This window comes from Triticum aestivum, chromosome 1B (assembly GCF_018294505.1).
Source record: "Triticum aestivum cultivar Chinese Spring chromosome 1B, IWGSC CS RefSeq v2.1, whole genome shotgun sequence".
In the NCBI taxonomy this organism is placed as follows: domain Eukaryota; kingdom Viridiplantae; phylum Streptophyta; class Magnoliopsida; order Poales; family Poaceae; genus Triticum; species Triticum aestivum.
In genome coordinates, this window is record NC_057795.1 from 18186601 (window position 1) to 18214123 (window position 27523).

General features: G+C 42.9%; 1 protein-coding gene, 2 non-coding genes and 1 pseudogene across 3 annotated transcripts; 1 reads left to right on the forward strand and 3 right to left on the reverse strand.

The window, feature by feature from the left end:
- Positions 1-8202: 8202 nt before the first annotated feature.
- On the reverse strand, positions 8203-8284 carry TRNAS-UGA (transfer RNA serine (anticodon UGA)). Its single transcript has one exon. It is a non-coding gene; the product is annotated as a tRNA-Ser (tRNA).
- A 3581-nt stretch (positions 8285-11865) lies between these two features.
- Positions 11866-11947, reverse strand: TRNAS-UGA (transfer RNA serine (anticodon UGA)). Its single transcript has one exon. It is a non-coding gene; the product is annotated as a tRNA-Ser (tRNA).
- A 653-nt stretch (positions 11948-12600) lies between these two features.
- On the forward strand, positions 12601-20084 carry LOC123104160 (CSC1-like protein At3g21620). Its single transcript, XM_044525922.1, has 12 exons — positions 12601-12899; positions 13998-14355; positions 14811-14957; positions 15564-15699; positions 16242-16343; positions 16642-16758; positions 16854-16934; positions 17099-17439; positions 17579-17824; positions 18764-19088; positions 19198-19431; positions 19526-20084. The coding sequence occupies exons 2-12, from the start codon at positions 14042-14044 to the stop codon at positions 19775-19777; spliced, it is 2295 nt and encodes a 764-aa protein (XP_044381857.1). The 5' UTR covers positions 12601-12899; positions 13998-14041; the 3' UTR covers positions 19778-20084.
- Positions 20085-25439: 5355 nt separating this feature from the next.
- Positions 25440-25550, reverse strand: LOC123150696 (uncharacterized; annotated as a pseudogene).
- Between the last annotated feature and the right edge of the window lie 1973 nt (positions 25551-27523).

Sequence of the window (27523 nt, forward strand, 5' to 3'; positions counted from 1 at the left end):
TAGAGGATCAACTCTTCGCGGGAATCCGCTGAGTACTCTAGATTTTCGAATACAACGATCCGACCTAGAGCATAGTTCTCGACCTGTCTGAGGTGGCCAATTGAGTCAGCGACAAGGGTGGTGATGCCGAAGATGAACATTTGGCCCGACACAAAGATTGCGCTGGAACCGACCTGAGCGTCGATCTGAACTCGCACCGAACCCCGGAGTTCTCCTAGCGGGGCCTGTATGGGCCACCGTCGTCGGAACTGGATCTAGCAGATCCCTTGGTAGGGTATCCCAGCTAGGCGATTTGGTTGGATGGTAACATGAGGCAAGGTTTACCCAGGTTCAGACTCTCGCGGTGGATATAAAACCTACTCATGCCTGTGTATATTGCGTTGGGGTGTGTACAAAGTATAGGTGAATACTAAGGGATTGCAATGTGTTCTACGGCAAGCCAACGCCGGCTTATATAGCATACCGGGGGTCCTAGAGTTACAAATCCTAGTCGACTACAGTGGTGGAGATAGAGTCCTCCACAGCTCTGGTATCTTCGGCTTGTCTTCCGGAGTCTTCGTATAATCCGACATGGGTTGCCGAAAGTGGCCTAGGATGGAGCCGACCTAGGGGTCCTCACACCAGCCCACCGGGCTGAAAATCATTGTGGTGAGAGACCCTTGGGCTGGGACGGCGTCAACTTCTGATGAGATTATCAACGTGTTTGAAGATGGTACTTGTAAAGCTGAATTTAAACTTAGAGGGGTGTACCTTTATTGCCAAACATACATTGGCATACACTCATATCAGTTCAACTTGTGAGACCATATTCTTGTGTGGTGTGTTTGGAGTAATCATTATCTTCCACCCCTGTCGGTGTTCAAATTCTTGCTCCGCCCCTAGGGGTCGAGAGATGCTTCCTTCGTGTCTTTCCTTCTTGGTCATGGGTTCCAAACAAGGTTGGCATTGAAGCTTTGGAAGATTCCTTTCGACTCGCGTGCAGCCATGTTGTAGGCCTAGTACCATTCCTCGCTGACAAGCACTTCTAGTGAGGGTGTCCTTAGGCTAGAAAGCTTGCTCCTCTTTAGGAGTAAGCGGCCCCTCTAGCTTGCCCTTAGATACGTGAAAATAGTTCTTGATTGTTAGTCAGGAATTGCCCTCGCACGCATTCTTTTGTAACCACACCCTTCAATGTGAGAGGTTTTAAGGTCGCAACAAAAGTAATTGGAGAAAATTACCTGCACACATCAGGTTTTTCGGTTGTTGAATAAATTAGCAGTTTTCTATTAGTTCATTAAAAACAATAGATAAAATATGATGATCATACTAACATGATTATGTGACTAGATAAAGAAGTATAATCATGGTAGACATCCATTTGATAAATAAGATAAAAACAACATGTCCATATCTATTGCAATCATTGGGAAACCAAATATAATTGCTAACATAAGGGATAGAAGCAGATATGAAGTAGTAAAAGAAGAAGGGTTCGAATCGAAAGCCAAGCCAGTGAAGATACCGTCGACAGCGAGGAAGAAGTGGCGCACAACCATGTTGAAGAAGAATCAACAGTTGCGCGAGACCGTGTTTAGTGGTGTGCGAAGGAACATATGTTGGTCCAATACACCCTTCAACTAAGGGTGGGACTTTGTCATTCATGAACGAGCCTATGAGATTTCTCAGGAATTACTGAAAATAGTGAAATGGGCTAAAAGTTCAAAAAATTCAACAAGAAAACTTTAAAACAAAAGAGATGCGTTTGTGTTTTAAGGATTGTTGTTGTGCTTAAGCTCAACCGTAAAATCTTCACAAACTCTTCTAGATAGCTCGTGTGGTAGAATTCGATAGAGTGAAATATCGTCGGCAGTCGGCGCTCCGTGACAACTAGATAGACGGTAAAAATTGAGATCTACTCATACGTGAGACATACTTTGCAGGTATGTACTTTGGATCCCTCCGGCTCCTCAAATGCTCTTCGGTCCCTCGAGTCTCAGTCTCTCAGAGCAGAGAGGTCACGGTATAGGTCACGTTAATAAATTGACACGGTTGCTTTTGACTTTTTGTTTAGTACTTCCTCCGTTCGAAATTACTTGTCGTAGAAATGGATGTATCTAGACATATTTTAGTTCCAGATACATCCATTTCCGAGACAAGCAATTTCGAACGGAGTGAGTAGGTTGGCTTTGACTTTTGAGTGAACATTTGCGATGAATGGCACCGTCTAAAAAAGTGAAAAATGGAAGAGATAAACATAATAATGCAAGTATTTTCATTCTAAAATACTTCCTCCGGTCATTTTTAGTTCGCATGTAAGATTTGTCAGAAGTCAAGCCTCATAAAGCTTGGCCAACTTTACAGAAAAAAATACCAACACTCACAATGTGAAATTAATATTATTAGACGTGTCATGACTTTAATTTTCATACTGTATAACTTTCACATTGTAGATGTTAATATTTTTTCATATAAATATGGTCAAACTTTATGAAGTTTGACTTCAGACAATTCTTATATGCAGAGTAAAAAGGACCGGAAGGAGTATAATGTGTACTCCCTCCATTCCAAACTACTTGTCTTGGATTTGGGTAGATACGGATGTATCTAGATTTTAGTGCTACATACATCCGTATCTAGACAAATCTAAGACAAGTAATTCGGAACGGAGGGAGTATTATTTTTAAAATAAAACTGTCAACTTTCTTTTAGGGTATTTTTCTGTCAACTTTGATCAAGTGTACAGAAAAAAAAATTATAACATGTGTGCACTATATGTGAAGCTTGACTTCAAACCAATGCGCATTGTACTACTTGAGTACCTGTACTTCTTTTAGAGTTGGTTGGTTTTGACTTTTGAGTGAACATTTACGATTGATGGCACAGTCTATAAATATGTGAAGAAAATGAAAAATAAACATACATGAATGGCACCTTCTTTCTTTTCCAAAATATAGTGATTGTGTTTGGATTTTTTTTTAAATTTAAATGTTGCAAACACTGATAAAGTTTGGAGAAATTTGATCATTTTAAATGTTGCCTTTGTAAAAAAAACTGATGCAAGTATTGTGAGGTAGCAGAGGGGAGGGAAGGGGAGCATCTGAACATATTCTTGGTAGTCAATGCGGGAGAGTGCGTGTGTTCTTGGTAGAATGCACAGTAAGCGAAATGCTGTGCACACTGCTGCAAGCTTTAGGTCATTAATTTGGCGCTCCAGGATACTTGTATATCCCAAAATGCTCATGAATACTTGTATATCCAAAAATCAAAGCAATTAATTGCTACTAATTCGGCGCTCCAGAATCAAATCCTAAAATAAATAAGCACCGAATGCCATCTACACTATAAAACGGCTCCACGCACCATCTTCTCCCTCACGACGCCAGGAACGATCCCCAATTCTCCACCTGTTGATCACCATGAAGATAGCCAACACCCTGCTGCTCCTGGTCTCCCTCGCTCTCGTGGTGCTACCATCATCAGGCACACGCAAGGCGCTTGTAGTAGAAGGTGGCGCGGTGGTGGTGCCAATGGCCGATTGCTCGGTGACAACGATCGGGCTGGGTAAGAAGTGCGAGGCCCCGAAGTGCGAGGCGGAGTGCCGGAGGGAGCATGATGGGATGGGCGCGTGCGCCGCCATGGGGTGCAGTTGTGCCGTCTGCACCAAGTATCCTCCCTCATCGGCCGCCGCACAAGGAAACCGATACTGAAAAGTGACAACTAGTAGTCGTACACTAGTAGTAGGTTCAGAGTGTGTACTCAATAGATAGCAGGTCTCCTTGCGATGCCACTTTCAAAGATAATTTGGATCCTATCAAACAATTGTAGCACATGAATGCTTCGGAGCAAAAAATAATCCTTGGCAATTAACTCGTGGTAATGACTACGTGTGGGTTTATCATTTTGATTCTTGGTCTCACCTCAGCAGATTTACTTATCAAGATGAACTACTGTATATATTCTATATGTCATTCATTTGAACGGATTTTTATTTCAGTCAGTTTAATTTCATTTTTCAATCATATTCATGAATTTTTAAAAATAATGACAAATTTAAGAAATATTCATGAATCTAGAAAAATTGGAAAATTTTAAAAAGCTCACTAATTAGAAAAAATGGTGGTGAATCCAAACGATGTTTGCAAACAAGAAAAATATTTGTGAAACAGAAAAATGTGTGCAAATTCAAAAAATGTTCGCGGATTTGAAGAAATGGGTTCAAGAATTTGCAGACAAATGTTCGGGAATAAGGAAAATGTTCGCGTATTCAGATAAATAAAATAGGAATATGTTAGCGAATACTTAAACTTGTTCATGAATTAAACAACTGTTTGCAACACAATTTTTTTAACGAATTCATAAAAGTATGTTGATGAAATCAAAAACCAGTCGCAAAATCAACAAATGTTCATGAATAAGTTTGTTTACAAATTCAAATAAATGTTTTGAAATTCAAAAAATATTTGTAAATATGAAATCTTGTTCTTGCATTAAAAAAATCACGAGGTCAGATTGTTTTTGCAAATACAAAAAGGTGTGCGAATTCAAAATTGTTCATGAATATGAATTGTTTGCGAGCATGGAAATGTTCATCATCTCAATAAATGTTTGTGAATTCAAAATAAATTTCGTGAACACGAAATATGTCTGTGATTTAAAAAAATGCTTGCTAATTCACAGAAATTTGCGAATCTGAAAACGAGAAAGAAAAGTTACAGAAGGGAAAAAAGAAATAAAATTGAGAAAGAACGAAAAGGAAAACGGCCGAGGGAGGAAAAAGAGAAAACATGGAATTAAATGGTGCTGAGAATAGGAAAACCGGCTAGGGGAAACACTATAAAGAAAACAAAAGGAAAAAAAACTGGCAGAATCTTCTCCAAACCACAGTACCGTATTGGAGCGACCCGCTTATATCCCTTGCACTGAGCGATACATATGAATGGGAGGTGCGATGTATCACTTCATGCGACCAGCATGCTCGCATCACTGACGCCACGAACATCACTGCGCTTAGTAAGCAACACATCTACATGGGTCGTGTCGGCACATTGGCGCGTTTGATCGCTAGCACTAGTATACTAGGCACGGTTTGATGATCTATTTTTCTTGTATTTAAAATTCATTAATTCTAAATAAAACACCATTTCCATTGTTTTCACTTTTTATTTTGGTGGGTTTATTTAAAATTGATAACCGCTCATGAATTTAAACATGTTCGTGAATTTTAAAAACAATCACGAGTTTAAAAATGTTCATGGATTTCAAAAATTATTCATAAATTCAAAGGGTTAGCAAATTTGAAAAGTAATTGTGAAATGTGAAAAAGTTCAAGACTTTATATTTTTCATCAATTCATTTGCGTGAATTCTAAAACTAATTGTGAATTAAAGAAATTTTCAAAAATTTGCATTTTTTTGGAAATTCAAATAAGTTCATGAATTTGAATGACATGAATTAAACAACAAGTTTACAAAATTTGATCAAATTCAAAATTCTAAATAATATTCGTGAAATCAAAATTATTCAGAAGTTTTAAAAATACTCATGAATTATTTTTATTATTAATTCAACTAATTTTCATGAATTTTAAAAAGGTTCCAACATTTGTAAAATGTTCCTGCGTTCAAATAATGTTTATGAATTGAAAAAAGTTTGTGATAATCCAAAGAAATTTTGTGAAATCACAATGCTAAAAACAGTTGTGAATGCAACCTTTTCATGAATTTTTTAAAAATAAAAGAAGAACATAGAATAAAAAAGGAAGACGATGGATAAGGAAAAAAACAGAAAAATGGGAAAGAAAACTAGAAAATCTCTGTTAAAAACCATGAACAAATAGAAAACCATAAAACTGGGAGAATAAAATAGTGAAATGCCCATATGGGAGGTTCCCAAAACCATGTAGAACCTTCATCATACCGTTCTGCACGGAATCGTTGCGAACATCTTAAATGGGCATGCTCTCCTTCGTACGCCAGCGACGGATCACATGATAAGGGATACATATCATTTGTGACATATCAAGTGCGGGTGGCAATCATCCCTCTACTATAACGAGCCTCTAGTTGCTTGCGAGCAAGGAAGTACACACTGATATGATCCCAATATGCAGGCATTGGTTTTCTCAACACTGGTGATCGGCTCAATACCAATTTTCTTCTTCCAAGATTCACATAAAAATTTGTCTTCTTGGGTAGTGTAGTTTTCGTTTCTTCCCTTTGAAGTTGCTTCAAGAAAACCCTCCTCTTCCATGTCAAGATAGGGCTCACCTTGTGTTTCATATTCTTGAGATGCAACATTTGTGTATTCCCAAAATGTTTGATCATCCACTTTATATAAACGGGCATCACATCTCAATTGCATACATATACATTCTCATGACAATGAATGGAAAATTTGGAGTCCATTTTTATCTTTTTACGTTTCTGTCATTTCGTCAAAGATGTTGGGGGAAGCCAGAGGCCATGGCAACCGGTGACAACGGCTCCACCACATGCGGTGGTGGGAAGTCAGGGGAAGAGGCCCTTGGCTATTCGGGAGTTGCTACTATCGTCATCGAAGGTTTCGGTGGCGGCATGGGGGCAACCTTCTTCTTCCTGTTCCAGCTAGAAAGTCATTGCTAACGGATCTCGCACCAGCCTCTTCCTAGAAGTGGCGGTGGACGTGTGTGGCTTTGGGGGAGCCTGGGTGGCGACTGTGTGATCGTATGCATCCCCACCAGCCACGACGGTGGACTTGCTTTAGCTTACTACCACCACAGGTGGGAACCATGGCAGGGACCATTGCGGGTTCGGTATTGAGTCCGATGGCGATATCGGGGTGGCGTTCCATGGCGAATTGGTGGCCCACAGTCGGATCGGCAGGGAGGGGGGGGGGCAACAGGGAACTTCCACGAGGCGGTTGGGAGTGCGCCGACCAATTTGGGTTTTTTGCGGCTCTCTCACGGGTGTTGCAATATGCAACACTTTGGGGGCCCAAAATTTCTTACATCACTTTATGCATATAGGGCATATGTTGGAGCATCATTTTTGACCCAAAGTGATGTAAATTGCAATCCTTTTTTTATCACGGCTGTTGGAGATGCTCTTACGACTTTTCACTTCATCTGGGTGATGTGGTCGGGATGCGTCTTGATGTGCTTTTCATGCAAGTACACCTTGCGAGAGGGGCGGTTTAGTCGATGGTGTCTACTGTCTGATCTCATGGTCCCCACCGCTTGTCGTTGTATGTTCATACACAAGTTTGGAAGCATTAGGGTGGACTCATTTGGCGACGACAAATTTGTCAAAACCATTGTTCTCAGGGGTGATGGTGTTGATGAAGACCCTGCTTGGTAGTATGCTCTAGTGTAGTACACTAGATAGTTGGGGTTATACCGCATACCGTTGGTAGTGCCCCCGACCTAATCATCTTCACCCATGAAGATGTTGGCAAGGATGGAAGTGTGTTTTTAAACCCGACAAGGATGGACGTGTTGATTTAGATCCGCCTGAAATTGAGGGTTGCAGCGAACTCATTCCTTCCACCAAAAGAGTTGATGGTGTTGATGAAAATGACATCAACGTTGACGTAGATGTTGTTTCCTTGATCCAATTCGATATCGTGGAGGTCCCCATGACTGGCGCCAAATATCGACGGTGCTTTGAAAAGTACCATAATATTAGTACAATCACAACATGGATTTATATGACCATGGGACGTAGATTCAAGTTATTGAATGGACACACTCACCGCAGGGATAAAAAACTAGGAAAACGCCGACAACAGGATCGAACCTGCGCCCAGCGTAGGTAAGCAACCACACACACTACATAACCTCCAATGAAGTAAATTGGACGTGCAACCACCTTTATGAGGGAGTATATATAAAGCAATGAGAAAAATGCATCCTTAACATTTTATTTTCTCATGCGAATCATAAAAGGGAAAAAGGATTATTGGAGGGGAACACTCACAATGATAAAAAGGGATGTATCTAGAACGAAAATACATGTAGATACTTTCATTTCCGTGACAAATAATTTCGGACGTAGGGAATATATATTAGCAATGTGAAAAGTGCATCCTTAACATTTTATTTCCTCATGCAAATCATAAAAAAAAAATACAGGAAGGGAACACTTGCATGGAAAAAAAAGAAAAAAAAATAGCAATGCGAATCATAAAAGGTAAAAAATGACATAAGGGGAAGAACACTGGCAAAAAAAGAAAAAAAAAAGAGGAAATCGTCGACAGCAGGGATCGAACCTGCGCGGGCGTAGCCCAACAGATTTCAAGTCTGTCTCCTTAACCACTCGGACATATCGACCATCTTGTGCCAATCTGCTTCCCGACATTTATAAAATTAGTACCTGTCAGTGACCAGATTTGTGTGGTTCAATTTTCAAGCCTTCCCAGAAGGAGTACGGGTCATTCGTCTAGAATCATCAGTCAGGCGCTGAGATTTTGTTTTCAAATATTGTAGAGCGTGCATTAGTGACTGATCGATGATATTTTAGCACATGCATTTTGTTTTTAGCGATTTTTGTTTATATTGCAATTTTTCTTTTTTAATTTCTCCGCCTAACAAAATGATGTGCACGGTTTCCATGTAACAACTAATTTGGGACTCTTAACATACTGAATTTCAGAGCAATTTAGAACCTTGCTCGATCACGTACTTTCCTTATCACGCATTAAGGAGAAATTCAGAACATAAACATATGACAAGTGTTATCAGTCAACTTACCTATGTCAATTACACATTAACTTCAAAATTTGGAGAAATCTGTCATCAACTCTTGTAACTGAGAAAGAAAGATTGGAGCACTAATATTGTGATAATAGGTAAAGGATGAAGGTCGGATCATGAGTGGTACAACCAACCAATTTTTAATAACATATACTGTGTGAATCACATTAATATGGAGAACAAAGCTACAAAGAAACTTCATGATAGTACAATCCATGTTGGAAATGGTGACCCCATTCAAACATAAATGCCAGGTGCATTTCGAACAAATACTGCGGTTAGAAACCATAGTGGCATTAACAGTGCCTTGCTTCAGAGCATTACCTTTGAACAATGAGTTTTTCTTCCGAAGAACAAATAACTTTTTGCATCGCATACCTGGATGTCAATGTATGCTTGTCGATAACTATAAGACTCGGAAAAGGAAAGAAGTGCATGTTCTTTTCACAAAGCTGCATTGCTAAATGTAACTGAATGTTCGTTGATAACTGTATAAGACTAGGAAAAGGAAAAGAAGTGCCTGTTCTTTTCACAAAGCTGCATTGCCAAATGCGAATGAGTGCTCGTTGTCTCATTGATGACTATAGTCTAAAAGCAACAGCAGTGCTCATTCTTTTCACAAAGCTGCCAAGATAAAAAAGGACTATTGGTTCACCTTCACAAGAAAAGAAAAACCTTTAAACCTGAAGATTTCATTTGGCTCTAGGTCTCAATATATTCAATGACTTGGAAGATAAAAGAATGCCTTATCATGTAGGACTTTTTTTTCTTTCTCAAATGCTAAACAGGTCATCAAGGGGTCACAAAATGGAGGGAAACCTATTCAGATAAGCAGACTCATAGCAACAGCCAACCATTGTCACAATATTTTTTTGTTTAATCTCTTTCTTTTAATTATTGTTATTTTATCAGTTCAATGCCTATGTTTAAGAGTATAGGATCTTACTTTCCAGTCCTTGCTCCCTACGGGAGGATGTACTATCTCAAAGAAATGAATGTTAGGATGACATGCAAATGGCAACAAACTTGGTGCGCGTATGTCTTTGACACAAAAAATTTCATGCCTTGAGTTTTGGTGTATATCTGAATCTACTTTCATTGCTTGTACTTCTATGTTCTTTGTATTGCTTTGACAATTGATGAAGAGATCGCAAGTTTTCTAAAAAAAAGTAGACCCTATGCTCTCGTAATTAATCAACAAAGTTTTTTAGCGTATTGCGACACTTCTATTTTCAAACTTCCACTGACAGGGTACCATGTTTTCCAAAAACTGCATGGGTGATGCGGCGACGTGGAAGATTTCGTGGCGGTGGCGCCCTGGAAGGCAATGGCAGATGAAGCCCATGCCTCGCGCAGCGGCGCGTGGCAGTGTCCCTGTCCAAGGCGGATCTGCGCCGGCGATCTGGTGACTTTGGCTCCGGATTGGATCGGATTAGCGATGGTGACGAGCGCACGGGATTCCTCTCGGCGGCTCTCGCAGTTTGGCGAGGTGGTGTGGTGGCCCTCCTCCCTCCAGTGGTGGCACACCCAAGCAGTGGCCAGTATGCCAGGGCTCCAACGGTGTGGCAGTGCTGTTGTGGATGGTAGCCGGGTCTAGGCGGTCTGAACGGTGCACATGTTGTCGGTTGGATGCTCATGGGACAGATCCGAGTGAAAACCTGGTCTCTGGCCGGTGGCCGGAGCCGGTGACAGTGACGCCCTCGGCGTCGACCTTCTTGAAGGCATCATCGAGGTGAAGCTCCCAACTCCTTCCGCTACCTCCGGGAGAAACCCAAGATCAGTCAATCGGATGACAGGGGCACACTTGTGGCGTTCTCTCCTTGGGGGCGTCATTCTTGGAGGCGTGCATTGGCTTGAGGGACCAGTGGATGATTCCAGCGGTGGAGCGGCGTTCGATGTGACGCATCAATGACGTGGAGTCTCGGCGGCGTGGCGCGGCAGGACCTCGGTGACGGATGTGTGATGATGGACGCGCGCGGGGAGGAGGCGTTGTCTGGCGCTGTAGGAGCGTCGACGGCAGGCCTGGCAAGGTTGATGCGTCAGTATCTGCTCTGAAGTTAGATCGTTGGAAGACGACAGAGACGACCTATGAGTGCTTCAGACTGGTTTGCGCTCCAGACCCGGTATGTGGCTTGGTTGGGGCCTCCGGCTTTAGATGTTAGGTTTAGGTGAAAGTTCTGGGTATTCGATTCAGACTTTCTGCACCCCTTTATCAAGAGGATAGGAGTAGCAACAGATGTTGTGAAGGTGGCGGATTCAGACATATTAATGTATTATTTTGTAAGGTCTTTATGAATAATTAATAACGTGACTGCATGCATCTTCTAGAAGCAAAGGCCGAGGGTCATCCTTCTTTTCTAAAAGAAAAAGAAAACAGAGCCAGGGATTCTAAAGTTCGGGCTTGTGCTAGTGATGCATGTTCATGCATCAGTGCAGTCCATGGGCATGACACGGAAAAAAATTATATGAGGCCAGGTCTCATATAAACCAGGTGAGACCCGCCCTGATGGATGACATGTGGCATTCACAAATCATAAAGCATCTAATCTCTCTCCCCTGATTTCAGGTGGGGGTGGGGTAGATGCTTTGCGATTTGTGAATGACACGTGTCATCCATCAGGATGGGTCTCACCTGCTAACCCGTGAGACCTGGTCTCATAGAATTCTTTTCCGGCATGACACGGCCTCACGCGCAATTTTTGTCGACTGGAATTTACAAATATTACCTAGTATATGAAGCTGTTAAGTAACCTTTCCTCTTAGTTGGGGTAGGTCCCTCCTGCTCTTTATCTGCGATCAAAACTTGCCCGTCCGTGAATGTAGCATTGCTCGGAAAAGAAAAGTATTTTCAACTTACATATCAATCTTTTGTTAGACCAGTCGTCGTCAACCAGCAGATGTTGGGTGATGTCTTTTGTTTTCTTCCATCCAGGATTACTTTCTAGACTTTAAAAGTACTGTATCACGTGTATTACGAGACGTTGCTATTTGTTGCGAATTTGTAACCCCTCGTGCATCGTTGCCGTGCCTGTATACTCAAATTTCGACTCCGTGTTCATCTAGGACTAAACATTGTAATAAAATAATGCAGCTGTTGTCACTGAGATGCAGTTGGTGGTAGAAGATTGGCACCGAGAGCAACCCAGAGGTGAGTGTTGTGTCGACAGCAGGGATCGAACCTGCGCGGGCGTAGCCCAACAGATTTCAAGTCTGTCTCCTTAACCACTCGGACATATCGACCGTGCTTGGCTTAATTTTCTTCCTGCGAATATCTATACATTAGGACCCGTCATTGACCAGATTTGTGTGGATCAGTTTCCAACTTGTCATGGAAGGAGTACGTGTCGTTCATCTAGAATCGTCAGTTATATTTATTTATTTATTTATAATCAGGCGCTGAGATTTTTGTTTTTTCTTGGGCGGGGGGGGGGGGGGGGGGGGCACCGCCCAGGTTGGCCCCCATGAAGCTCCGGCACTGATGCCATGTACATATGGTAGTATACCATGTACGTTCAAATCACGCCTTTTGTAGTCAATCAATTTTGAGTAATTTTTAACAAGTTTTGTATCAGCAGATTTTGCGTTTTTGTTTTTGGCAAACTGTTGCTTTTCGGAGTCGCATTTCTCTATCCTCTCATCAAAAATATATTGTACATATATACATGATTTGGCTTAAACACTATTGGCATCCCCGGCCGTGAGAGTGACATCGGAGGACCCCTTCCAGTCGGCTCGCGCGACGTGTCTGTCCGTGGCAAAACCGTGTGTCCGTCCGGTCCCTTTTCTCTCGGCCGGACACGCACAGCTTGGCTCTAGCTCTCAGCTCAGCCGAGGTGACCGTTGCGCTCCGCAATCCATCCGCCCACCCATCCCGATATCTGCTTCCTTCCCTTTTAAACGGAACGGAAGCAGGGTTCCATCCAGATAGATAGATATACTACTAGGTGGTGGCACCAGCAGCAGAGTTCGAGCCGAAGCAGAGCATCGAATCCGGGCAAGCAATCTGCCCCGCCACGCCAGGGGAAGCAAGGCTGCGGGGGAAGCAAGGCTGCGGGGGAGCAGGGGAGGAGGATTATCCCTACCCTAGGCACGCCCAGAGATACCAGCAGCTGCTGCTTTTCGGGGGAAAAGGAACAGGCCGCCGCCGCCGGCCCCGGCCGCGAGGGAGATCGACCGGAGACGGAGAGCTCAGGTCTGCTACTTCTCCTTCTTCTTCTTCTTCTCCCCTCAGCTCTCTTTCGGCTGGTTGGTCGGGATAGTAGGGCTGGAGCGCTTTCGGCGCCGCCGCCGCCCAACTGTTCGACCGATTGCCCACAAGGGACACGCACCGCTATCTTTTTCCTCCCCAGCCGCCGCGGATCCTGTCCCCCGTCCCGTTGTCGTTTCTCATCTAGGAGCTGCTGGCCCGAGTTCCGCGCACCAAATTTGGAGATTTCGTCATCCTTTCCCGCATGATTCCAGGCTCCGCGCATCATCGATTTCATCAACCTTTCCGCATTGTTCGAATAAGAGGAAGGATTTTTTTTTTATTTTCATTATTTTCCCGAAATCTTAGCTGCTAAGGAACGCCGCTGGCCAGAATTATTTTCCCTGCCGTGCCCGTACCACCACCACCATCTTCCATTATTCTCCACAAAATCTAGACAGAAACAGGACAAAAAATACTTGATCTTTTCCTCCGGAGCCGCTCCACCAGCACCACGTATTTTATTCCCCCGCGATACGCTGCCAATAGTATATACATAGTGGCAAATAATTATAGTACTCCAACTTTTCCGCTGCCGTTGCTGTCATGCAAGTCGGCACCGGGCCCCTGAGCCCGAACGAAACCCTCTCGCTTTCCAGGGTCAAAGCCACCACGCTCCGACGATTCCGGGTGGCCGGCGGGACAGATACTTTGATTGATCGACACAGCTTTCGATTCCGTTGCCGGTTCCTTTCCATGCACCAGAGCCACCAGCTTCCTATCCATCATCATTGGAGGAGGTGCTTTGGCTGCCACTTGTGCTTTGCTTCCTGCTTCAAGATGTGCTAGTTGTCTGTCCGAATTAGTGGCCGGCATTTGTCGTCCGTTCGGGCACCGAATACGCGCGCAGTCATGCTGTGCTGGCAACTATACGGTGATGTAGATGTGCAACTAAATCAGTGGACCAGACCACAATCGCGCGGTTTCATACATTTGTGGCGCAATTTTATCTTTTCATTCACAAGCGGCATCACGTTTGTGTGACATTATTGCATCGTATGGTTGGTTTCAGTCATTCTCACATCATACGATCCACATGTGCAGGCCGCGTTCTCTGTCAAGCTAGCTAAGTTATCTGAAGGGCATCCATGGCTACGATCTACGACATTGGCCTCGGGGCGGCGTTCAACATAGTGACCGCCACCATCTTCCTGCTGATATTCGCTTTCCTGCGGCTACAGCCCGTCAACGACAGGGTCTTCTTCCCGAAATGGTACCTCAAGGGAATGCGGGACAGCCCATCCTCCGCCGGCGCCGCCGTGAACAAGTATGTCAACCTGGACGTGAGGTCGTACTTGAAGTTCTTAAGCTGGATGCCGGCTGCTCTCAAGATGCCCGAGGAGGAGTTGATCGAGCATGCCGGCCTCGATTCCGTTGTCTATCTACGGATATATCTCACAGGGTACGTTGGCATTGCTAATCCCTTTGTTGATCAAATGTTTGGTTATGTGATTCTTTGGTGCCAGCAATATTTTTTTTTACCATTCTCAGTCTCTTAAGGCATAAACCTGGAGCATAACCACCAAATTTAGTGTTTTTTACGTGCATGTTGCATGGGAATGATGTCTACAGGTTGCCAAATTTTACTGCTCTGCCTGTGTTGTTACTTATACTTCAAGTCTATTAATGGGGTCACACATATCATGTGGGTTTTAATAAGCAGGCCCATTTCTGTTATGCAAACACGTTTTTCCTTGTTATTATTTTTAATTACATATGGTTTAGCACTGTATTTGGAACATCAGATGGGCATATGTGCATTATATTACTTATCCATTTTGCGCATAACATCCTTCATGTCAAGTGCCCAATCTTTCGATGACTATATGCTGACGAACTTTGAACTAATCATTGCAGACTGAAGATATTTGTCCCGATTACGATTCTTGCTTTTGGTGTTCTGGTCCCTGTGAACTGGACCAATGATGCGCTAGATGATTTGAAGGTAGTCCACAGTGATATTGACAACCTTTCAATATCCAACATACCTTATGGATCAAAGAGGTGAGCAACGGGATATGTAGGAGAAATAGTTTATTTATGTTGATTATGAAAATGCTTTGCTGATTTGTTTCAAGAGGTCCTGGGTTGTGCCAAGAGGTCCTGGGTTCGAACCAGCCTCTCTGCATTGCATTTGCAGGGGTAAGACTAGGTTCCTATAATCCCTCCCCAGACCCCACCTTGTGTGGGATCTTCTACGCACTGGGTCTGTCCTTTTTATGAAAATGCTTTGCTGATTTGTTTCATAGAAGCTGTAGATATTCAAAATAGTGGCGCTGGCTTGCCACAAGTAATATCTATATATGCATACTGCTTGCACCGTAGGCACATGAGTTTCTTATAGTTGCAGGATTCTTAGTGTTTATTTGGGTGAGCAATGCACCATTATTGTGTCATTTTAGTAAGGTGCAAGCACTCTGTACAGGCTTAGCATTTAGCAGCTGCCCATCAAAACAAAATTAAAAAAAATCCAGTTATAGGAAGTTGTTATGCTCAAAAGCATGTTGTTGCATATCAGCCACACAACATAAATCTTCCACCCATAATTGTTAGAGGTTCTTTCATTCTTGTATCTTCATGATTATGCTCATGCTTCCTTTTTTTGTGCAGGTTTATAGCTCACTTGGTTATGGCCTATGTATTTACGTTTTGGACCTGCTATGTACTTAAGAATGAGTATGAAAGAGTCGCGACTATGAGGTTGCGCTTTCTTGCTTCAGAGAAACGCCGACCGGATCAGTTCACTGTATGTATACCCATTTACCTATACTCTTCCTATTTAGCACTCCCTCCGTTCCAAAATAGATGACTCAACTTTGTACTAGCTTTAGTACAAAGTTGGGTCATCTATTTTGGAACGGAGGGAGTAGATTGGGATGTTTAGGGTGTTGTATGTAAGTTTCGATAACTCAAAAGGCGCTGGCAGACTAGCAAATTGCGGGACTATAAGGATTACACACTGGATTTTTCTTTTTTGTTATTGGTGTAACTTGATAAACATTTAAATATTCCTATTATTTCAAAGTTGGAACTGTATAACTTGATAACTATTTAAATATTCCTATTATTTTAAAATTCGAAAGCAAATTCTGGAGCAGATTTTTCTGGCAAATTGTTGGTATAAAGCACCTTTATGACTGCAACTTATACATGAACTCAGTTTAGATCCCTTTTCTAGAAAAAAGAATGCTGCATACAGCAATGATCTCAGCAGAATGATCTTATCTAGATTAATGGTTCTCCGATTATTCTTGTGAGTCTGAGTCATCAATATATTTTTTATTGTAGGTTCTTGTACGGAACATACCACCAGACCCCGATGAATCAGTTAGCGAGCTTGTGGAACATTTCTTCCTTGTCAATCATCCGGATCATTATCTGAAACATCAGGTAATCACTAAGTTTTGGAACATCTCCCATTTGAAGAATCATCTGCAAATCCAAATGTAAGGAAGTGTGCAGTGCAAAGCAATTATCAGGGTACTGATATGCTATAGCATGACATGAATCATATGATGATATTTGGGTTCACAATTTGTTGTTTAGCTACTTAGTTAAAAATAAATAACTATGATTTTCCTTAAACTAATTATTGTGTTTAAGCCTTATATTGCATTTCTTTCTTGCTGAGTACCTCTTCAGATGATTTATGCAGGGGACTAATCTTTTATGTCTTGTTGCTCAATAGACAGTTTACAATGCAAATAAACTTGCTGATCTGGTTGAAAAGAAGAAGAAAATGCGGAATTGGCTTGATTACTACCAAAACAAGTTTGAGCGAAAATCCAAAAGGCCAACAACTAAGGTTGGTCTGCAAATGTAGTTACCAAGTCATTGCTTTTTTATTGTATTCGGGGCCTGTTTTGTAATTCCTTTGCCTATCTTTGGACCTAATTACAGACTGGCTTTCTTGGATGTTTTGGTTCTGAAGTGGATGCTATTGATCACTGCAAATCTGAGATCGAGAAGATAGGAAAGGAAGTAAGTTACGAAATATGTATTCATGTAACCTCTGTACTATTCGTCTATGCATGTTGTCATTTTGACTAGATTTTTAATCTTTCTTTGTTCTTTTTAAGTGTTAGGTTATCTATTGTTTACAGCTAACTGTCAGAATACATAGTCTAATACATGACAATACACAGGAAGCTGAAGAGCGTATAAAGGTCATGAAGGATCCCAAGTCAATTATGCCAGCAGCCTTTGTTTCTTTTCGTTCACGGTGGGGTGCAGCTGTTTGTGCACAGACACAACAAACCAGCAACCCAACCCTTTGGCTGACTGAATGGGCTCCAGAACCTCGTGATGTGTACTGGAGTAATCTATCTATTCCCTTTGTTTCCCTCACAGTCAGGAGGTTGATAATTGGCGTGGCCTTCTTCTTCCTCAACTTCTTCTATGTCATTCCAATAGCATTCGTACAGACTCTTGCAAATCTTGAAGGCATAGAGAAGGCACTACCATTTCTAAAACCTTTAATTGAATCGTAAGTCTACTTTCACAATGTTTATTACTCCCCAGTTTCGTGGCGTCTCCATAGATTTTCCGTCATTGCTGTAGAATCAGTGTGAAAGTTTATTGTTGAGATGTCCTCTCCTGATTTCTGCCTGTCAACTATATTCCAGACCTTCCATTAAATCATTCATCCAAGGGTTTCTTCCTGGACTTGCTCTGAAGATCTTCCTGATAGTGCTTCCAACTATACTGATGTACATGTCACAGTTTGAAGGATTGATATCACAGTCATCACTAGAGCGGAGAACTGCATCCAAGTATTTTATATTCTTGTTCTTCAATGTATTTTTGGGGAGCATCGTTACAGGATCTGCTTTGGAGCAGCTTAATACCTACCTTCATGCGTCAGCTAATGAGTATGTCCCGCACAGACACATTTACCTATTATGATGCACTTAGAGTAAAAGGTGTATAAATAGCACATCATTTATAAGTTTGCTGCAACATGTTGCTCATATGTGGTTGGTCAGTTGCATTTTAACTTATCTTTCCTAAGCATGGCATTGCATTTTCTGGCGATGATATTTTTACTTCACCTTATTATGGGAGGGAGTCCTGAACAGATTTAGCAGTGTCAGTGATAACTTTGTGGTAGGGATGTCAACCGGGTCCTGTTTAATCCCGTTTAAAGTCCACTTATGATATGATAGTTCAAAAAGGTTTTTTGTTTGTTTGAGAAAAATGAACTATCAAGCTAGCAAAAACTAACTAAACGGGATTGCGGACGCCATTTATTTGCCACTTACATCCCTACTTTGTGGGCTGTGCATCATGATATATTATTTTTGGAAGAAAAATGTCCGCCTTGGCTTTAATGGTACCAGGACGGAATGGTGGTCTCCCGCTTTGGGAAAAAAACTATGGTTTTGCATTTGGTTACAGTTTGTGAACCCTGACCTGGCCTAGCTTCTTTGACTTATGGAGAATTCATGTCTTAGAAAAAAACATAAATTACGCTTAATGCATGATATATATTAGAATTCTCATTAACTTTCTCTAATTTAGACCCAACACATAATTTCTTGAAATTGGCAAAGGAATTAGGTCAGTTGTGGTACCCAGCGGTAAAAGCTGGCTGGAACATCACACTGTATGTAGTGACCTGTGCTAGGTGCTGCTGCTGCTTTTTTACTTAACATACTAGTTATTGGTGGTATTTTTTTGTTTGTGTTTGTTATCGCGCAATGATCTTCAGTTCTACACTTTTTTACCATGCATCTGAAAATCTGTTCTTCACATTCTTAAATCGAATGGTGATTTCTATCTCTAATGAGTCTAAATTGCCTCTTGTGCAGCATACCAAGGATCATTGGTGTAGCAATACCAATGAAGGCAACATTTTTCATAACATACGTAATGGTTGATGGTTGGGCTGGTGTATCTCTTGAAATATTGAGAATAAGGGCATTTGTACTATACCACCTGAAAAACTTTTTCTTGGTCAAGACGGAGAAGGACAGAGAAGAGGCAATGGATCCGGGCAGCATCTGTTTTTACTGGTCTGAGCCTCGAATACAGCTATATTTCTTGCTTGGTCTTGTGTATGCTGCAGTGACACCGCTCTTGCTACCTTTTATACTGGTATTCTTTGCGCTGGGATACGTTGTCTACCGCCACCAGGCAAGGAGCTCTTGCTACTACTTCTGAGATTTTTCGTGTTTCGATGATGGTCGAAATATGATGAACCTCTGAATGTTTGGTTTCCTTACTTGATCCTACATTATTTCAGATTATAAATGTCTACCATCAGCGATACGAGAGTGGTGCGCAGTTCTGGCCCAACGTACATCTACGCATAATCGTAGCCTTGATCGCATCGCAGCTGCTTCTCCTTGGCCTCTTGAGCACAAAAGGTTTGGAGGAGGCGACACCAGTTCTCCTCGTTCTTCCCATATTAACCTTTTGGTTCCACAAGTACTGCACGCACCGGTACAAACCCGCGTTTGTGAGGAACCCGCTGCAGGTAACGTTTACACCTAATCTCTCTACGCCATCGGACTGATTCCCCTTGTCCACTTCGCTGCTGAGAGTCTGAAGATGTGTTGTGGTCTGTGCAGGAGGCGATGAGGAAGGACACGCTGGAGCACGCGAGGGAGCCCAACTTCGACCTCAAGTCGTACCTGGCAGACTCGTACCTGCACCCGGTGTTCAAGAGCGACGACGTCGACAAGTTCTACGTCGCCGACGACCCCGGCGCGGAGGAGGTGATCGTGGCGACCAAGCGGCAGTCGAGGAGGACCACGCCCGTGCAGAGCAAGTACGACGGCTCCGAAAGGCTCTCCGTGCCGGACTCCATACCCGAAAGGTAGCACCTGGCTGGCTGGTTGGCCAGCCATGGGAGGAGTGCTATTGGTTCTTTAGGCTGTTAGTGTGTACAGAGAGGGACAGAGAGGGGGGAATGGAATTCTGCTTGATGAGATGTCACACGGCTGAGGGTGTTGGTTGCACCTGCAAACTTGCAATGCACACAGCACACCAGCACACCTGTTTTTCCACTAGTATTTGAACCGAATACGATCCAGAGATGCACATTGCAGTGAGGATTGGTTTGGCGTTGGCAACCGTATAGTATTATTGTGAATTGGAGAAGTTTGTGACCAGTTTAGAATTCTAAAATACAGTATATAGTAGTGGGCAAATATGAATGTGCAAAAATACTACTACTACTACAGATCTAGCTCAGTCCACAATGTTTCTAAGATCTACTGGCTCAGTACACAATAATTCTACAACTCCAGAGATGCAAGATCAAGATCAGTGTATTTGAACTCGAGCTCACATGTTCTCAAATGGATAGTAAAATCAAAGAAAATATGGAAGTATTAGAAATGATTTTTTTAATGATAAACATTGATGAATGTTTCAGTTGCATGTAAAAATTTGTGATGTGAAATCACATTTGTGTAGGTCTGGGCAAAAAAGACAAAAATCGATGCTTTGAAAAGACTATTGTTGGACGCATTTTGAAGCATCGATTTGTTTTCGCCTAGTCTTTAATGAATGCCATTTCATCACAATTTTTTTCTGATGGCGCCTCGATTAGGGTTCCCACTTACTTCACTTGCCAAAACTACTGCAGCCCTGGGCGCCGTAGATTTGAATGATGAACGGATGGGATCTCGCGTCGCTTGGGGCATCCCATGCTATAAATAAAAGCGGCATCAGAAAAATCATCATTCCATTCCCAAATCTCCTCACCAAAACCGCCGCCGCACCCATCTCCTCCACCCATAACCGCACTTCTCGTCCTTCGCCGACGCCATGGTCGGGGAGAAGACTCGCGAACTGGAGTTGAAGAAGATGAAGACGATGCAGAGGGGTTCGTCGTCGTTCACACCTCCGCCCGGCTGGATCCAAGGTGACTGGCCGCCGTCCACGGTGACCGAGGAGACGGTGCAGAGGTTATATCGAAACATGGATGGAGGTTCCCGGCCGCCAACAACCTCCATCCCAAGTCGGCGCACTGTCGGAGAAGATGAAGAACCAGATGATGAAACTGATGAAGACGACACGGATGAAAGCGAAGATGAAGTGGAATATTTTCCCTCCCCAGACGCCATTCGGGAGGGTCGAACCAAGAGGAACCAAGATCCGATTGGAGTCGCACCAACCACTCGGGCAACCAAGCGTGCCCGTGTGGAAGGAGAGCAACAAGCATCTCCTTCTCCAACCAAAGGAAACAGATCGGTTAAAGTCATAACACAAAAACCTCGGAAGGCTGCCGCTCTGCCAAGGATGAGGAAACCGATGTATGTCTTTGCAAAGTAATTAAGTATGCGAAATATAATCGTTAATTTGAGCATTGAAAAATATTATCTTCCTATTTATGTCTGCAGGGTGGTCCCTTCTGCAAGCTTGACCAGCCAAGAAACTGAAAATACTACGGATAGATCCAAGGGGATGCTCGACGCTGGTGTTGTGTCTTCGAAAGGTCTAACACTTCGTCAATATATCATCCGAGCAAACAAGCGAACCGCCTTATGCTAACGAGGATGTAACTTTTCAGCCGCTAAAGAAGTGAACCCCGCAATAGAGCTTGACTCGGGCCATGAGCAAGCTCGCAACTCAGACGAAATCCCTCCAAGCCCAAGTCAAAGCTCAATCCCCATGGATACTGCTCCTGATAAATCTCTGAAGATTCTTTTGAGTGAGTCGATTCAGACACCGACTGCACCAGAGCCAATAAGCCCGAGCACACTGGCAGTGACATCTCCTCGTCAAAATAAAACTCCATCCATTTCGTCTACGTCGTTCTCCCTGGCACGGTCCCCAGAGGACGAAGTGGGCGCAGGCAAGGAGGCCATGCTGCAGGCCGAGCAGATGGAGACTAAGTTGAAGGAGTTGCTCATATCGAACGAAACCTTGAAGACCAACATCCGAGTAAGTACTCGAGTAAGTGTCATTTGTTTCCATTTGGACGACTTCCCTTTAGTTAGATTTTCGAATCTAATGGAATTCCCAGAAAGTTTCTTCCAGTGGGGGTGCAATCAGTGCACACACTAGTTGTAGCACATAGTGTGAAGTAGAGATCACTCATAACTTCATAGAACAAGATTATATATTAGATCCATGACTTCACACTCAATCTGTACTCTGTAGACGGTCCGAGTCGATTGATTTTGAATTTCTTCCAGTGGGGCACGATCAGTGCCCGTGCTGGGTGTAGCCTCCAAGACTCAAACCGAGTGGATTAACTTTGATATTCTTCCATTCGGTTGGAGTCTCAAGGACCAATAAGTCTTCACTTCATAGACCTAGATTGTACCTTAGATCCATGGCTTCACTCGGCCCGTTGACGTACCAAGTGGATTAATTGTTACCTTATGGCGACTAAGTTAAACCTTGTATATGTTTAATCTTGTGCAGAAAACTTGTGAACTTGGAACCAAATACTTAGGTTTACAAAAGGAGTTGGAGAAGGTACGCCAAGAGCTTGATGAAGAACAAGCCAAGACCATTCGGCTTGAAAAGGAGAAAATTGCTATGGAAGGTAATCTTTGCAATCTGAATGATCTTGAGCTTTGCCTATTAATTGATTTGAAACTAAGTTGATCCTAATCAGATGTATATGCTGAAAATATCCTACTGAACAAACGATTGTGAAACTGTTTTTGCAGAATTCGTGAAGAAAACCCTGGAAGAGAAAGACACTTCTCTTGCCAAAGCCAGGGTGGAAGCTGATGCTATGACCAAGAAAGCCGACGATAGGTTGGAGGAGCTCCAAGAGGCCAGAGAGATGAATGATAACTACCTAAAGGTGGCGGAGGACATGAAGACGCAAATCGAAGCACTAAAAGCATCTGAGTCTGAATGGCATACCAAATATGTGAAAACGTCTGATCTTGCAGAAATGACCAAAATGAAGTATGAAAAGGATCTTGGTGAGCTCAAGCAAGGAATGTCCCACACGGAAACCTTCTTGGTGGGCCAGCTAGATGAGATTAAGCAGAGGCCTAAGGGTAAGCATTTACTCTCCTCTCGAGTGGAATTCGCAATACTAAATCCATGGACTAATCTTTCCTTTTCTGACTATTTTCTTTTTATGTTATGCAGTGTTTTGTCCCAATCTGATCATGGAGGATCATAAAGTGCAGAAGGAGCTGGAGAAGGTACGCCAAGAGCTTGACGAAGAACAAGCCAAGACCATTCGGCTTGAAAAGGAGAAAACTTTTATGGAAGGTAATCTTACAATCTAAATGATCTTGAGCTTTGCCTATTAATTGATTTGAAACAAATTTGATCCTAATCACATGCATATGCTCAAAATATCCTATTGACCAAACGGTTGTGGAACTATTTTTGCAGAATTCGTGAAGAAAACCCTAGAAGAGAAAGACACCGCTCTTGCCAAAGCCAGAGAGGAAGCTGATGCTATGACCAAGAAAGCCGACGATAGGTTGGAGGAGCTCCAAGAGGTCAGAGAGATGAACGATAACTACCTGAAGGCGACGGAGGACATGAAGAAGCAAATTGAAGCTCTAAAAGCATCTGAGTCTGAATGGCATACCAAATATGTGAAAAGGTCTGATCTTGCAGAAATGACCAAAATGAAGTATGAAAAGGATCTTGGCGAGCTCAAGCAAGGAATGTCCGACACTGAAACCTTCTTGGTGGGCCAGCTAGATGAGGTTAAGCAGAGGCTTGAGGGTAAGCATTTACTCTCTTCTCGAATGGAATTCACAATACTAAATTCATGGACTAATCTTTCCTTTTCTGACTATTTTCTTTCTATGTTATGTAGTGTTTTGTCCTGATCCGATCATGGAGGATCATAAAGTGCAGAAGGAGCTTGAAGCATATGGTATCGATATCAAAGAAACCCCTTGGGCATCCACTCGGGTTGCTGAGGCTATAATCCGACTAGAAGAACGAGCAGAAGTAGCAAAAAGCGTCATAGCCCAAGTGAGAAAATCCATGAAGGGCATCAATGCAATTCTGCATCCTGGAGAAGAGGTCGATGAAGCTCTACCCATTTGTTTACAACAACTTGAGCAAGTGCCTGGCCGGGTATTGAGGTGTAAGAAATCTGCTGCTCGCTGTGGAGCTAATGTAGCTCTAGCTCTCACTCGGGTTCACTTCCCCAAGATAAATGAAGCGAAGTTGCAGAACATTGGCGTGGGGAATCCGGAGGGTGATAACTTTGAGGACCACATGAAAACTTTCATCGGAACCGCCAATCAAATTGCTTCCCTCATCGACCTGGACCTGTCTGTTGAGCCGGCTAGAGTGCCAGACACATCGGAGGAGGAGCTCGTACAAGACGAAGAGAAAAACAAGTGAGAAGTTTTAAGTATTAAATTTGCCTCAGAATGCTGAGTGAAATTGTAAAAACTTTAAGTCTGACTGAGCAGCGAGGCTCATGAATATTTTGCTTAAGTACTTGCAATCGGATCAAGTTTTAAGTTGTTATTTTGACTCTATTTTCTTTGATTCTTACACAATTGGTTCTTGGGCCGATTGGATTACTTTGGTGATTTTCTTTTAGCCAATTGAGTAGACGGACCACAACTAAGTTGACGATACAAAGTTCGCCCTGCATATCTAATCTTCTTACTCGAACTTTCTTGGTAAGAAAGAAAGAAGAACAAACAAGGGATTTGCACCACACTGGGTGTAGCCAAAGAGGACACAGCCGCAACTTTTGAGTTGTATTAAAAATAAGTGAACTGTAATTGGATCAATACGTGAATCCTCGAGCGAGCGTAGTATCCGAGTGTGGTGTAACGGACGGACGGTGTAGCCCCCAAGTGTGGCATGGCCCTCAAGTGTGGTACGATCTCCAAGCAGGTTTTGTTTGCATGTGATGCCAGGCACTCAAGACTTCCATTTTTTTTCCTTAAACAAATATATCTCACGTACTCCGCATATTCGGCTCCCTCTGCGTGCATGTGTTATTATGTTGGCATAAGTTAGTGTACCCTCATATTATACAAGAGGTCTTCGATAGGAGATCCGACATGATGCCTACTTTGTAAGGAAAAAAAGCACTTTTCTCACATGAAGTCCACTTGGCTCGGCTCAGCTCACGCTCGTTCGTGTGTGAAAAAGACTCCAGTCCGACGTTTATGGCACACGTAACCAATTACTCCCTCCGTCCCAAAATATAAGAATGTGTTAAAAATGTTCTTATATTCTGGGACAGAGGGAGTAGCAAGCGAGCTTCGCATGTTTGGATCATCACTCAGCAGTAGCGCTCCAGGTGTCCCTGCCTTCTCCCGGTCGTTCGTGCTCTATCTAGGACCCGCTCAAAAGAAAGCTGTAGAGACGATGAACCAAGTAAGTATTTCTTTTCAACACCAGCATGACATTAAACTAGTTGTAGTTTGTTTGCCATTCATCTGGAAATTTGAAATTTGAAATTCAGATTTGGCAGGTCCTTCTCACAAAGAAGCTACCCTTCAAAATCAAGGCACTTTGTCCAAGCATACTACTGTCCAAAATTTTAAATTCAGGATTGGTGGGGCCTTCTCACAGGGAGAAGACACCCTTTAAAAATTAGGGTATGCTGCTTAGGGTGGCGCGCACACGGTATTCTTTAGTAAAAGGCGAAAGAATAGTTCGCTTTGTGCTCACCACGCAGCTGCGTGCTTTTCACTGATGGCGCCCCATGCTTTTATGTAGCCAAGCTCCCTGCCCTCTCTCCCTCAGCTAGGTGAGGTGGGACTAAACCAACGGCACCTACGTCCCATCCTCCCTTCTGCTGCTGCAGCCGTCGCACGCTTCACCCGAAAGTAGGTTGTGTTGGGTTTGGGCTTTGCATGCAGAAGGTCGGCCCATGGAGTGACTTGGCTACGGCCGGCTCAAGCTGGCGGGCGCCTGGACCAGACCGCCGCCGCGGCGTACAAGAAGCGACACGCCCCGCTCCCGGAGGACCCCGGATGCTGTACCAGGACAAGAAACTCGACCTGCTCATCTCCACCAATGGCAGGCTGCTCCTGCACACGAACCAGCTCACCCAAGTGTCAAATTTGACTCACGTCTGATAGATGCATGCATGTTGGCGTTTGAAATTCATTTTGATTCGGGTTCTTCGACTGCACCCTGCCGTGTGCCCGACCTCCAGCTCCACCACGCTCGCCGTCCGCCGAAAGTGGAGCTCTCCTCCGGAACGGCCACGCCCGCCACCGCGCTGCCGTAGGCGTTTCCCCTCAACTCCCTCTTGTGCCCTCAATGCTGTCTTGTCCCTCAACGCGCCAGTAAGATCAAGTAAAATTGATGCCATTGTCAGATTGTCTACATTGCCTGATGCCTTTTATTTTCTTATACCTAATCTCTACCTAATAATAAAAGGCTATTGCTTCTTGTGGTACATCATCAAAATTGACATCAAAGTTGTAAAATATTACACCCAATGCCACCTATAAATGAAAAACGATTTGGTTTAGTACATCAGCCGTCGTCTTTGGTTCATATAAAGCTACCCCTTGAGTAATGCATGCACAAGGGTGCCTGAGTGGCTAGAGCGCTTAGAAGCCATCTTGGAGACCTGAGTTTGAGACAAATTTCAGTGCTTCTAAATAATGTTCCACGACACAATATTTTGTCTTTTTTGCACAAACCACAAAAAAAGTTATTTTTTCGTGAAACTTTATGCACACACATAGAACATGAAAACGTATCCGTGCAACACTTTTTCAGATTTTTTTAGCATTTAGAAACGTGTTTTCCAAAGTGGCTTCATATGTACTCAGGTTCATCTATGCACTTTCCAGTTTGAGTCCTGCTACTCCCCCTTTTGTCTCCTTTCTCTCTAAATTTCGCTGGCGTAGAATAGAGTTACATCGCCCGAGGGTCGTATAGTAGATGGGCTGCACAGTCTGCAATTTCGGTCCATCTACTGCCATTGCAGATTTAAGTACTTCTCGAGATATTCATATCTTTTAAACCGTAGCTTGGAATTGTAGATGTTATATATGAAAATCGCTTATAAAAATGTGTAAATTTCAAATATGCTATTATTATGCATGTTAATCATTTCTATTTTTTCTTCAGGATGTACGCTTAAATAATCATTTTCTTTATATGATGTGTTTTGAAAATGCCTGTTATATATGTTTTCTACCCATTTAAATTGCCTAGATAGGATAGTTTGATGCTCTAAAAGATCTACTATTGGCACCATAGGGGATGTACATGCTAAAGATTACCACATGCACATAAGCATCCTGTCTATTTCAGTGAGTGCACAATAACCAATCCATATAGATGATGTACACTAAACTACTCATATGAACTTTATGTAAACCAATGGCTTAATGCTGATTTCTAGAAATGGTGTCTATAAAGATGTTTTTAATAATATCAATGTAGACATGCAACCCTGAACATTCGTTATGCATGTCCTTACGGATTAATTGTTTTCGATGGAGATGTCTAATATGTGCAGTTATGCGCATGCTATAATTGAGCACTAAAATGTACTTGGCTACTTTTAGCCTAATGAACTATTTCATGGGAATCATTGAGGAGGAACACCAGCAAAGGCATGAATTGATACCGAAATCTAGGTAGGTATTTCTGTTGTCTAATAAATTGGACACACCTTCAGTACACTT

Excerpts from the sequence above, each read along its gene's own strand:
- LOC123104160 (XM_044525922.1), top strand. The coding sequence starts at position 14,042 with ATGGCTACGATCTACGACATTGGCCTCGGGGCGGCGTTCAACATAGTG. Across the intron at positions 15,700-16,241 it reads GCCGACCGGATCAGTTCACT|GTTCTTGTACGGAACATACC; the intron begins GTATGTATACCC and ends TTTTTATTGTAG. Across the intron at positions 17,825-18,763 it reads CTTCATGCGTCAGCTAATGA|CATACCAAGGATCATTGGTG; the intron begins GTATGTCCCGCA and ends CCTCTTGTGCAG.